Raw genomic sequence first — 14,076 nt, 5'->3', positions numbered from 1 at the left:
AGGATTGACAATAGCCAGTGGGCTCCACACAATCTTGGTAATTAATTCACTCCCACCACCCACACTCGATGAGGACAGAGGGTGTACAAGAGTGAGTAAAATCATATCACATCAAAACAGTCAAAGCCCATCAGGGGATAGGAGAGATCATGGCTTTGAATCAATTGGGACATGACTGTGACCTTTGCCCCTTGTAGATCCATGGGGAGGGCTGCTGCATCATAATGAGGGCCGGGTTAGAGACGGTTTCTGGGTGATAACACAGACCCTGCTCTACCCCACTCTGGAGACGGGAGGGATACCACATTTCAAAACGTAGGAAACACCAAGGTCGAAGGACGAAAAGGACATTCACTATAACCGAGGTTAGGGTGACATTCCACACATTCTACAGTTACAATGCCAGACAAGGGTCATTGTGGTACATGTATGCCTCCTGAACTGTTCCGCACAAAACACGTTCCTAAAAAAAAGGCAGCTTTTTAATCGAACATAGTCGAATTACTGTTCACTTCTTGGCATGTGCACAGCATAAATTCATAAGTGCCACTCAGCAGTGCAAGGTTCCACAATAAATCAAGTTAACTAAACCCAGCTTACCAACTTAGCTTAGCACATACAGTAACCATCATGAGTATGGACAACACAAATGAATTGCCAGAGCTTGGGCTCACACATCATCTGCACCTGGCGTTCTGCTGCTCTGTCTGTGAGTGTGGGCCACTGGACATTATATATATTCCAAGAGCACAACATATGAACAGTCCAGCTCCAAAATAGAAAATCAAAACATGGCGACAGATGTTTTAATCATGGCGGGCTGCCACAAATAAATGAATGTGTGGAAAACCCTGATTATCTTCTTAGCAAACCAGATAGAGGTTCATTCGCCACCAACTGCACAGGAGTGTCAAACAAGAGACTATATTTTGTAACTGGAGCATGTGCAGTCTTTGCGTTGGCTATGCGTACAGTCCATATGGTCACAAATTTTGGGCTGCATGCCGACATCCACACAGGGATCCACATGGACTCTCACAGACATAGGCGGATGATGACATGTACATTGTAAAAACCAAAGTAGACCCTTGCAGACATGCGGATGTGAAAACTATGAATTGGCCATAACAGTGCTGGTGCTCCCCTATTCAAGACCAAAACGGTGACACTATAACTTTCTCATCATTCCTACAACACAAATGCATCAGGAAAAGCTATATATGGAAACTCATCAACAATTCTTACATAAAAACTAAGAGTTCTCCCTCGGGATTTGGAAGAATGCGTGTAGTTGGCTTTGATTCAATGTACTTGGCCTACTCTGGTGCATTAACTACAGTAAGGCAAAGTCAAGGGACAGTGGGGACAGCGGATGTAGAGTGAGGCTAAAGAGAAGTAACAGAACTGCAGTGATCCTGCCAGAAATCCCATTTCAATTATAGGAAGCATTAAGCTTCTTAGGTGGTATACTGAAGACTGGCCAGAGTGTCTGGGGGTTTGGACTGCTCACTTGGGCCAGACTGCACATTTAGGCCATGTGTGCGTTAGAGCTTGTAGATCCATCCGTGTGTCTCTAAAGCTATTAAACGTGGATTGTCCCTGCGTCGATAATCCTACTGTCTGGAGCCTTGTTAAAACTTTCGTCCAGGCCACCTGTTGCAAGGGGGCAGCTGTTGTCCCCAGCCGGGCCACAGCCGTTCCCGCCAACCTTGCCCTGAAATGGGGGGAGGAATCGGGGCAGAGGAAGGCTAGGCCTTTCTCTTGGTCCGGGAACTACTCCAGCATCAACACGAGTTGGCAGACTGACACATGGAGAAGAGTTACGAGAACACACTTGCCTTCAGATGTTAACACATCAACCATAAATCATTGCACTTTAAATGAGACATTTCAGCACAAAGCAGTAGAGCAGGTGTTTCTCTCTGCTACAACCTGTTATGCAAAGACAAAGCACTGAAGCCACTGAGTCAGCTGGAAATTAAATGAGATATCATCTTGTGTTAACAGACAATATGGGTTCCTGTCAAGTTCAAGCATGTACCCAAAACAACCAGTGGCCTGAGATTAAGCTTAGAGGTGCTATAAAGAGATGAGAGACTAAAGAAGCTCACAGCAGGTACCTGACTGCTCAACACTCCAGTTCATTGAGAATCCACTTACTATTTTACAAGCCCCATTACCTACATCAGGAAAGTTTGGAAAGCCCGTGAGAACCAGACTGGTGGCTGGTGCGGCCTGCAGAGCGAGTGCCAACAGTTGCTTGTGAATGGTGCAAATACCTACTCCCTAATAACCTCTCAACAAAATCAAGCAGCAAGGCAGCATGCCATACGAGAGCATAGCTGGCATACCAGTGTTTGGATGAAATAATAGCCAGATGGAAGACTAATGATGCTAACCTTCAAGACGGAGTCACCCTCAAACCCCATCCCCCTCCCCAAACACCAGTAATGACCCATGAAAAGCTGACTGGGCTATAAATAACCATTATTCATGGGCGAAAAATGAATAAACTGGACAAAGGGATTTGGGACAGAGAGAGAGGCCTACTGGATGGGTGGGTTCCTGGCACTATATAAGGGAGGCTATAGACCATGCTGCAGTTCTGTGTTCTCTCTTGGGATACAGGTCTATGATTCATGCAGTATTGTTGATGGTTGTTTTGGCTCATGTGAGGTACAGGGTGCAAGTTCTACCAGGGTTCATACACTTTTTACCAATACATTTTCATAACTTTCATGACTTTAAGGCAAATTTTCATGACCATACATTCTCTGAAACATGTGTACGGATGAAAAATAATAACAATCTATGTCAAAATGTATCAGTCAGTTACCTGGCTGTCGAGGAACATGACCAGAAAAATCTAGCTTGTGTCTTTACATAAGTTGTCAGGAATAGTGAGAATTAGCCACCTTTAGCGCTCATAGTACCTTTGCAGTTAGGGGACACAGCACGGTTCGGGCGCAGTTCTGGGCACAGCACCCGAAATGGTCCCTTGGTTGATGATGGATGAGAAGGAAGCACTGCAGCTGGTAGCAGGTGTCACATTGATCACCAGGGTGAAACTAAGTGTCAAATGTTCTACCACACAGTCCACATTTGGCACGCCCCGGGTCAAGGTCTTCGCAAGCTACGCCTTGCACTTATCCAAGTGACACCAGACCTTATTAATTCTGCATTTGCCTAGCATTGCACAAATTTACATCTCGTCAAAGTAGAAGCTGCAACTCAGGCCGGAGTCTGACATTAACCATGCAGAGAACAACTTCACGTCAAGTGAAGTGACTAATCTGCCCAAACATTACAGCACATAGCCTATACTCTATTATACAGGTGTTTGTGAAGAAAATTTTCATGACTTTTCCAAAAATGTCTGAGTTTATTTATCTTCCAAAACTTCTCCAGTCTGGAAAATTGCTATTTTTAAATTCCATGACTTTTCCAGGTTTTTCATGACTGTACGGACCCTGTTTCACAATACTCAAGTTCGCTTAGTCTTTGGAGAGACATCTTGCATGGTTTGACATGTTCTCAAAAGGGAAGAGAACTCAATAGGTATTATGAATGGGGTCATTTGAAACTGTTCTGAAGACATGGATGATCAGTTGCCTGTCATGCAGATTTTAAATGGTAATTTGTTTTGTACATTTTTCTATTGAGCGGTGTATTTTCATAAAGGCCCATCAAGGTACAGTGTTGCAAACTGGATTAGTTTATGAAAGCTGTGGTATGTGGTATTGGTTCATGCTGTGTAGTCGTCCCTTTAAAAATAAACATTAAGTAAATATACAAATAAATAGACATGTTGAGGACATCAAGTGCAGAACTTTGTTTATGGGCCAAGAGGGTTTGAAACAACTTGGGTATTTATGTATTGCATTTATGCATCAATAAAAGGAGACATCCAAGACTGCATTACCAGCATGCACTCTACCTGTCAGGCGACTGTAAATTACAGAGCAGCTGTAATGTCATGAAATATTATGTCTGTCTGAGCAGCTACATGCAGCTGACAGTCTGATCAAAGCGATACACTGCTGACAACACAAAAGCTCGTCTTGAATGTCAAGTAGTGATGGTTGAGCTGTAGCCACAAGCCCTGATACTCAGCAGTCGTCTGCAGTCTATAGTATGAGTCAGATCTCTTCCACACTCATTGTATTCAGTTTGAGGGCTGTTGATGTAATACACAGTGATCCCAATAACTCAATGAATACACTATTAAAGCTTTTAACGCCTGCCACAACTTCTCATTGAGCTCTAAGTGATATCACATCAATGTATTCATACCTGAGCTAGAAGTGGATGCACTTGAGATTTGTTCAAGGAGACAACTCTATTGATTGTATCATTTTAGGAGTCGTCTCTCTCTGCTGGGCAGGATTCAGTAACTGGGGCATAAAAACAGTCACAGATGCAAAAATAGACCCAAGACAGTCGTGTGTGTGCCAGTTTCTGGCCTCAGACAGACATCCTGCAGACATCCCCATGTGTCTTTCTAAGGCAAGACAAAAGCGCAGGGGCATTTTTATCAAGATCAATACTTAACAGAGAGGTCAGCTCAGCCCTCGGGGGCCAGTGCTGCCTTCAAAATGAACTAGTGAGGTCACGTTTTTAACACAGAGAGTTGAGTACATAAGTGACTTTGTGGTTTAGGGGTTTACCTGGGGCTGGGTACTTTTATATCAGTGTAAATGCCAGTTCCCCTAAAGTGATACTGATACCAATAAAGTACTTCATTCAATACCCATAATGTGACCGGAGCATCATGTTGTAGTATAGCCATAATTCTGAATGCTTTGGTAGCCTTGCTGTATGCTGAACTATCAACTCTATCAATACACACTGAATTTCACCACACCACAGACTGTATGGTTTAAATAGCTGCTGCTGCTGAGGGAGTGTGAGCTCCAGCAGGGAACAGGGAGTCTGCTGGCTGCACACACAGTGATAAAGCTAACTATTAGCATCACACAGTTATTCTTACCTAACGGTTACTAATGAGTTTAACAATAGAGTTGAGCGGTGAGTTTGTTGGGACTGTTTAACAGCTTGGTGTTGGATGTTAGTCGCTGCTGCTGTGTTAGCTTGTGCTAACCGGACAGACAATGAACTGACAGTTCGCAGGGAAGAGAGCAGCTCAGAGTCTGGACACATAAGCAACAAAAATTTTGCTGATATGGCAGAAAGTCTACAAGGTTCAGAATCAGACCTTTAATAAAGACAGACTGAATGCAGGTTTCGTTTGACTGGAGGTGTTTTGATACTGCTTGGTACTGGGTTGTTTCAGTCGATATCAGTACCTAGCCCTCGGGTTAAACTCATGAAAGTTCAGCAATTGACAAGAAAAATGGATGTCAATCTTGTCATCTTTTCAAATATGGAGAATGATTTGTATTCTGTATTTCTGGATTCTCTGCATCACAATGTCACACGTATGAACTAGTAAAGAAGAGGAATAAATTCCACAAGATGCAGCATAAAAAACATTAGTTTAAGTTACATAAGAGTTTCAGAAAATCTCCTTTTACGAAGCCATGATATACCATGACAACAGGTCAAAATCAGAGATTGAAACACTCTGTATTTTATTGTCAGGTTTGGATCATAGCATTCCAAGTGTACTACAGTAGTCAGTATATGTCATTCAGATCATTTTGAATGAATCTTCAAGGAGAAACCAGATCCTAGAGCTCATATTTCTCAAAGTCTGGACTCTGAACTTGCCAGCAACAAGTCAACCCAAGTGTGGTGGAAAAGGAGCCATGTTTCACAAGAGCACAGAGGGGGGTCATGACACAAAGCCCCACATCCTCTTACTGGATAAACAGGTTTTTATTACTGCGGTTTTATACACACACACACACACACACACACACACACACACACACACACACACGTATAAACACGAGCACACACAAGCCCTCTGAATGCTCTCTTAATAGCCAGCAGTTTAAAACTACTAGCCCAATTAAGTTTGTGTCAGATGCAATTAAGTTTAGAAAGAAGTAATTACGCAACATTTGGGCACCCATTTACGTAAAACCTCTGAGCATTTGAGTCTCATCTACTGTTAATGTGTTTAAAGGCTTCCTGTAAACAATCAGATCCAGAGGTCAGTTTTAAAAGGTCTTTTAAGGCTGAGGCTGTAAGTGCATCAGCTATTTTAAACAACCGCGAGCTCCGTTAGGAAATACAGAGCACTCATACAGTCCAGATTAAAAGTGCACTGTAGATTGAATTGACAAAACGTGTTGCACTTAGATTTGTGTTTACTGTACTGTTCAAAATACTCCACACTGGTTGTTAGGATCTGACCTATCCAACATATCTGATGGTGGCCGTCCACAGACAAACGATACACAAGTATGTACATGGTTTACATAGCTTATCATTGGCAAAAGGATCAACGAACAGAACTTCCATGTAATTTGCACTACACAGAAAGTAGTACTTAAGCCATCTGGCACAGCAGAATTGCACATTAATCACACCCCTCTACTAACAAATTAATCTCCCCTGTCAACACGTTGCACCCACACAAAAAGTAAACTAGTGTCAAAACTGAACAGACGTGTTAATGATTCCAAGAGTGACCTAATGTAAGGCTTTGCTTACAGGGAACTCCACTGATTTCACACATCAAGGTCTGTTTACTGGTCTTGGGCAGTGCTATTGTATATGCGAAAAGGGTATAATAGTGTGGTTCCAGATGGAGCTGTGCGAAGTCTGATTACTTTGTTTGTACGGGCTGAAGACTACAAGTTTGAGAATTTAAAAAACCCGGTGGTGTGGAGTTTGAAAGAAGTGAGCCTACCAGACCTCGGTATTCCACTCCTCATCTCTGCTTGACACTAGCCGCTACATTAGCCACTAGTAGCATGGCATACCTGAATCTCATGGTGCCTTCAAACTGCACTAGGAAGTTAAAATTTCCGAGTTCCCAAATAGAGACTTCAACTGGATGCCCTCAGAAGTTGGATTCGCGACTCGGAAAGTTGGAGAAACCTCACCAATCTCTGACTCGAAATTCAAGATGGCTGCTCCGCACATCAACAGTAGCGAGAGCTGTAGTAATTAACTTTTTGTTAGCACTTGTGTCTCACTTGTCTCATTAATACAGTTTTATACACAGTTATTCAACTTCTATCTGTGGTTGCTATCAACCAGTACTGCTAACAATGGCTAATGTGGCTAGAACTGGAATTGGTAACAACACTTTGGTTTTCAGAGTTGTTGTACTGGAACACGCCTAAATCAGGTGTGATGTCATTCCCAGTTCTACAACTTCAGGGTAAATGGAACGCTACATCAGACGAAACTGTGGGTGGTTGAGCTGTATTGTGGGTATTGCAGGCACCAGAGTAATGTGTGGAAAAAAGATGACCATGTGTGATTCTGTTGCTGCATCAATTCTGATCATTTTTGTTTTAAACTTTCCATCATGAGTCCGAAAAGTTGCAGTGCGTCCAGTGTTAAATCTGCGGCATACTTTTGAAACAGTTCACAATCATATTCTCCAGTTGCTTGCTGGTTGCACTTTGAAAATAGTCAGCAAGATGCCAAGGTAAATATATGCACATAATATTACAATGTTTATAAAGCCACTGCTTTCCAATTGATAGCATTATCATATCCAGAATATTTACATAACAAAAAACAACAGAGCAACAGAAGGTTGTGTGCAAAAATATTGAAGTCAGCAAACAAAAAATCCAGACATCAAAACTCATAGGTGCCTATCCACAAAACAAGGCATCTTCTGAAATGATAGACCAGACCATTGTAGCATCACAGAACATTGTGCTGCTCCCATCAGCCCGTCCTCAACTGTCAGTTGAAGGGTAGGGTACACATGCAAACTGTTTTTATAGAGAAGGTCAGAATCAGCACAATGTTTGAGACTCAGCACAATGCTGAAAACAGCTAAATCTGATATTTTTATTTTCATTTAGCCTCCATGAACATACAGTATATGGATGTATCGTTACACTCAAGGGTGAAAGAGTCATCCTCTTGACGGTAGGTCAACATTTTCGAGACATGCTGACAGAAATATAAAAAAGAGCTGAATTTTAAACATCATAAAGTACCAGCTCCTTGTGGATGTCCTTGTATGCACATATGTAAATGTGCTTTTGTTTGTGAGCGTGTGTTTGAGATTCAAGGCGGGCTGGCAGACAATAAGAGGAAGTGTTCCCCGTCCACTGCGGTGTTTAATTGGTCAAACAGACCAAAGTGAGTAAGGTCTTGTTGTCCCAACAATAAGGCCTTGTGTTCCCTGAGCCTGAGGTCAATGTGTAACACCAACACGCTACTCCACATCTCTGCAACAACAATTCAGCAGCTTCAACTGCAGCTCGTCATCACTAAAACAAAGTTGCTGAATGTGACTCCCAACACAACCTCGCCAACCAGCAATTACTGCTGACCTACTATTTTAAAAGAGTTTAATCCACACACTTATTTGCTTGCTTCTACAGAAACGCACATTCCACTCTAAGCAGTGTTGAAATCCTCCCCAATAGTAGATTAATTGCTATTTTAAACCCAGCAGCAGCAGGTTTGAATGAAACGGTGTGTAGTGAGATGTCTGACGCCCAAGTGAAACACCTGTCAGCCTGAGCAGGTGTATGTCTGGCTGCCTGGCTAAGCCCTGCACAAACACAGGTGAAGTAGGAGTAAAGCTGACATTAGACGCCAGCGACTTATCTTGTCTCTGCGCAAAATCACACATTTGCATTCCTGTTTTTACAAGAAAAAGGTGTCATGACTCCACTCAGATGAAAACTTTTCCATGCTGAAATCAGGAGGAATCTGTCCATCTCAACAAGCTTACCCTAACGTATAGAGCAGAGACACACTAACACACATAACACACCGAGCAGCTCATGTGGGAAATTCTATTTTTACCATCAGGCAGGGCGAGGCTCTACCATACAGCACACAAAGTGGGGAAACTATAACAAGGGAGGGAGGGAGGCAGTGGAGGGCTGTCAGGGAACAAAGCGGAAGTGTCCTTCCTCCTGATGACCTGCATAAATACAGAGTGTTCTCTGTGCACATATACAGTGCGATGCAGCTGTACACTGGGGAAACACTGTAGGAATGAACATTTAGCCAAAATGCATACAATGACCACTACTGAAAAGAACAGTTTTTTCACACACTATTTTGCAATCCACTCTATCTTATCATTCTGCAAAGGACATGGACTGTATGTCTGCTCAGATGAGGGATTCCTCCTCTGTTGCTCTTCCTGAGATTTCTCCCTTTTTTCCTCATTATGGGTCTTTTTTAGGAGTATTGCTTTATCCAGATGGACAGTTTTGACTGTACTTGCTCTTGATGGCTACTGTAATTGTTGAGGGGACCGAACAAATTCAACTTCTTCATGAAAGCTACAGTGTAATGGCACACTATAGATCCAAGACACTAATAAAAACCTTAATGAGCAATGACTTGGTGGGTTAAAATGGGAATATGGAGCATGAGGGATGGGTAGATGTACATTGGAGAGCTATTTGTTATTCATATTTCATAGAAGTGACCCCAGTTGACACAAGTATTTAAAATTAAAAATGGTCAAACATTGTGTAAATATAATAAAGGGGTATGCATAATTCATATTTTGGTCAGATTAGTGCTTATGGGGACAGTTTGTGTTAAGGGGACTCTGCAATCCCAGTCCCACCAGAGTCACTCACCTCCTCCAGGGCAGCCACTGTATTCCTGCAGTGGGACATCCTGGTAGTGAAGTTAGAGGCAGTCGGGGATTTATAATCTTCATTCGTCTCTGCCACAAACTCTGAAACCGTGATTTGGTCCGGCATAGTTAATCCCTTATCTGATAAGAAGAAGACGCACTTTTCGTAATCCCACTAGAGTTTTACCGCAGAAAAGTTCACAGCAGCAGCAGCAGTAGTGTCTCTGAAGGTCCCCGCGGGTAGTAAACCATCTCCGGGTGTGTTTATGTCATTCCCTTGTTTGCTCCAGACACTATCCAGTGCAGTGGTGTCGCACGCTGGCTCGAGGAGTCACACACCGCGCTGAGCTACAAGGTGATAGTAGGTAGGTTTTATCCCTCCTCTTGGATTTCACCCCGCTACTCTCTTCCCATTCAGGTTCACAGGTCGTCCTCTGGTCACAGAAGAAAAGTGGAGCTTCCTCCGTGGAGTCCTCTCTCGGTGTTCCCAGAGCTCCGGCAGCGCGGGGTGGACAACTTCTTCCTCCTGACCGGGGAAACAACAACCAGGCGTTTCAACGGGAGCGCAAGAAATTGACAAAGGTAGAGGAGGGGACTCAATGGACCTGCGACAGCCAATCAGGAGCACCGACTGGTAATTGGGAGCCAATCAGAACTTCTGGAAGGCGTGGACTCGTGGTGCCTTCATGTGCTCCTCGTAAACTATCAAATCCTCTTAGCGTAATCGCTCAACTGCCCCAATACCACTTAGAAAGTTGTATCAGAGTATACAAAATGATTTGAACACCTCACATAACTGATACGTCTACTATATACTTTGAACTATCTCAATAACACTTACATACTTACATTAATGTGGGATATTTGGTACATCATTAGATTAAAGGAGGACCCCACCTAAATTGAGAATTCCAATATGTTATTTCCATGTCCTAGGAGAGTTCAATCAATAATTGTGAACAGGAGCTACTCTCTCTCAAATCCACAAACCAGAGAATTAAGTCTCAAACTCATGATGTCATAGGGTAGAAATTCTAGAGGCGCTCCATAGACAATGAATGGAAGCCTCATTCTGGGGATCCACAAAATGTTTGTTGTCTTTTTTATACCTAGCCTCCAGGAAGTGCGCCTGGAATTGACACCAATTTTCATAGTGGCCAAATGGTGCTACTGTTATTTCGGGGTTCATCCGCCTAATAAGACCTTTTCCTATTGACTTACACTGGGAAAAAGACATCTGTTAATCAGATGATACTTTTTTTCTCCATTTTATTCATTTGAGTGCTACAACCCCGCAAAATCTTTTCTTTTACTATCAGGGTATGATCCGTTCAGTTTGATAACGTTCTAATGTCTTGAAGAGCTGCAAGATTAAATTATTTTATCCCCCTTTAAGTTAGCAGAGCACTAAACCATAGCTGTTCAGCCAGTGGAGGTTAGACGTTTGGCCACTCGGACATGCTCAGCTACAATAAGTCTCTAGTGTGCATGCTTTATGGACCATTAAGTACAGAAGTAGTGCCAAAAATCTCCAGATCATCTGGGTAATTTTATACATGGCAGTTTAACCAGTTTGGCGTCATGTGCCACTGAGCAACTTTCATGGCAGTGAATGGGGTTCCACCACCAATCCTGTATCCAGTTCTCCTGATACATCCATTTGTGATGTCATAGGATATAAAGTCTGGAGCTGCTCAACTGACAACACAAATTTGAGTTTTAGCAGTCTAGTTTTTGGATTTGGGAGAGAGTTGTTCATATTTACTAATATTTTTGGACTGTCGTAGACCAAAGGAATAACATGTATGAGTTGTGAAAATGGTCATAGTTCCCCTTTAAATACTACTTAACATTTTTCAGCAAACAAAAGAAAAGTGTGGCAGTCAGCACTTCAATATGTGTATTAATGTAGATTTAAAAAAAAAAAAAAAAAAACATAAAGAAGAGCTGATGTTAGACAAAATGCTTAAAATGTTATTTAACATATTGAGGAATCTTGAAAATTAAAACGGATGCCAGATGAATTCAAAACATTTTCTCATTAAGTTGTTTATATTACTTTTCTATATACCCCATGACTAAGTTTTGGTTTAAGCTTAGTCAACTTTCACTCTCATTGTGATCTCTCTTAAAGTGACTATGTTTATGTTTTTCAGTACTGACTAAGTGTATGTAAACTGTGGATTAATAGTATATTAAACTATACGGTGCAAAACAGTTTTGTGTTTTTGATCGACTAGCCTCATTTCTCAGTGGTTTCTTGTGTGCATATAAATATGGATAATAAATCTAGATCTAATTATGAAATGCTTTTAGGCCCGTGTTTAGTGACTTTGATGAAGTTGTGGTCATCTGTGACAGTGTAAGCAACTGAGAGTTGTTGAGTTTTGATTGGTGGATCTTGTTGGCAGCAGAAGGTCACATATCCAAGGAGTAAATGACAGTCTTTGTGTCTGTTAACTATTACTATGTGGATTTAAACCACTCCTGGAAAGAATTTGACCTGTTTTAATGGTAACTTGTGGGTTGATATTGTTACAATATCCTTCTAAAATCAATCAAGAAGCCAGTTAATGAAATTCAACTGATTTTAATTTTTTTCTCCAAACATTGCAACTAATGTGACCCCTATGTGAACAATTTAAATAAACATATACCTCATAAAAATATAACAAAATCCATTAATATAAATGTGATACAGTTTTCCAAAATCTATTTTCTACTCATGTGGGCACTTGATTAATCCATTGCAGCACACACTGTACACAATCACAATATTTCCGACAGCACTTAAAAGCAGCATCTTGATTACAGCATCACTAGTAGTTTCTTAAGGTGGAGACTGGAGAAGCAGCGTGTGTGAAAGTGATGCAGTGTCATAGTGAAAGTGTGTTTCTGTGCACGTGTATTTAATGTATGTTTATTTTTTATGTAATACTGAGTGTGAAAGGAACATATAGTGTTTGGTGTGTACACTCCTGATAATGGCAGCTGTTGACAGAGTTTATAATCTGCATCTCCTGCTTTCATTATTCATTCAATGGAAATAACATGCATCTATACAGAAACCACAACAACACAAAAGCCTCGTCATGATGCAAAAACTGCAGCACAATACTGTAAATAATGTAATCTTGTATTTTATTTTTTGCATATTGTCAGAACATATGTGTTGCCTTTTATCTAGACAGCTGACTGGAGGTAATTTTTGTTGCACCTCTGACAAAGAGAAGAAAAGGATCAACATTTTTGTGAGAGGCTTCAACAGGATCAGCACTGATGCTGGTAATGAGCCCCGATAGTGTGCCGTCATAATGATTACTATAAAAAGGCTAATTAGACTGGTAATTAGCAGAGTACTGTCAACTTTGTTTCTGTGTGTGCTCCAGAGTTGAAATGAAAGAAGCTACTGCAATGTGTGAGAGTATGGTTTGTTGTTTTTTGTAGGCCACAGCTAAGAATAAAATGTGATTTTTAAAAAGACTTTTGTATCTCCCCCCCAAAGATCCTGCTGGGAAGAGGCAGGGGAAGGAGAAAACATTCTATCATTAGGCGCCGGCTGAAACTTGTGAAGACTCTCTCATGCTTGAATTTTTGTCAACAGGAGCTTGAAAAAACTGCAGCCTCTGCTCCCAGGGCGCCTGCGTTTTTCTTGGGCTTTGGGATGAAAAATCTGCTGATGCTTCCCAGCTCATTCAGCCCCGGCAGGACAGCTACCGGTATAAATAGTATCACAGCGGCCGAGGCAAAACCCTGGGCAGCTTTTAAATCACAAACTGGGCAGTGTTCACACATTCTTTCAGCTCTGCAGCGTCTCCTGGCAAGCTGCTAAATGAAGAGCCCGAGACCCAGGCTGACCCTGACTGGCTACTCAGGCTTCAACTCTGCACACACTCCCGGCGAACATCTGCTATCCAGAGACAGAGGGGCTCAGTCAGTGAGGTCAGCGCCAGCCGTCCTCTTCAACCACTGACACGGCTTTATATTTTCAGGAACATCTGCTTTTCTAAATGCAGGTTTTATCCTTTAAATCAAAACCAAACCAGCTTAAAAATGTCTCCACCGTTAGTGCTGCACCAGTTGTATTTTTCCCCGTTACGCTGCTGAAGAGCAGCACTGGAAACAAAGGTGAATAGGGTCATCCAGCAGGTACAGGTTGGGAACATGAAATGAATAGCACATTGTTTATGGGACCTGGAAAAGCACCACCAAGCATATCAATGAGGGATCATAAAAATGCAGATCCAGGAAACACTGTGTCATGTAACCTTTGCATAAATAATCCACACTCTGCTTTTACTGTATCATATAATCATCAAAGCCTCATAAACTTTTGATTTTTGAATTTTACAACCAAGCCCTATTTG

At 41.9% G+C, this 14,076-nt stretch overlaps 1 protein-coding gene across 1 annotated transcript in view; it reads right to left on the bottom strand.

The window, feature by feature from the left end:
- Positions 1 to 10,273, bottom strand: part of asap2a (ArfGAP with SH3 domain, ankyrin repeat and PH domain 2a) — an 87,210-nt gene extending 76,937 nt beyond the window's left edge. Inside the window, exon 1 of the mRNA XM_049596372.1 lies at positions 9,711 to 10,273. Coding sequence (XP_049452329.1) covers positions 9,711 to 9,836 — 126 coding nt within the window. The 5' untranslated portion in view covers positions 9,837 to 10,273. The remainder of the gene's footprint in view (positions 1 to 9,710) is intronic.
- Positions 10,274 to 14,076: the final 3,803 nt, after the last annotated feature.

Source organism: Epinephelus fuscoguttatus, linkage group LG14 (assembly GCF_011397635.1).
Source record: "Epinephelus fuscoguttatus linkage group LG14, E.fuscoguttatus.final_Chr_v1".
NCBI lineage: Eukaryota > Metazoa > Chordata > Actinopteri > Perciformes > Serranidae > Epinephelus > Epinephelus fuscoguttatus.
This window is presented reverse-complemented; position numbering and strand designations above follow the sequence as displayed.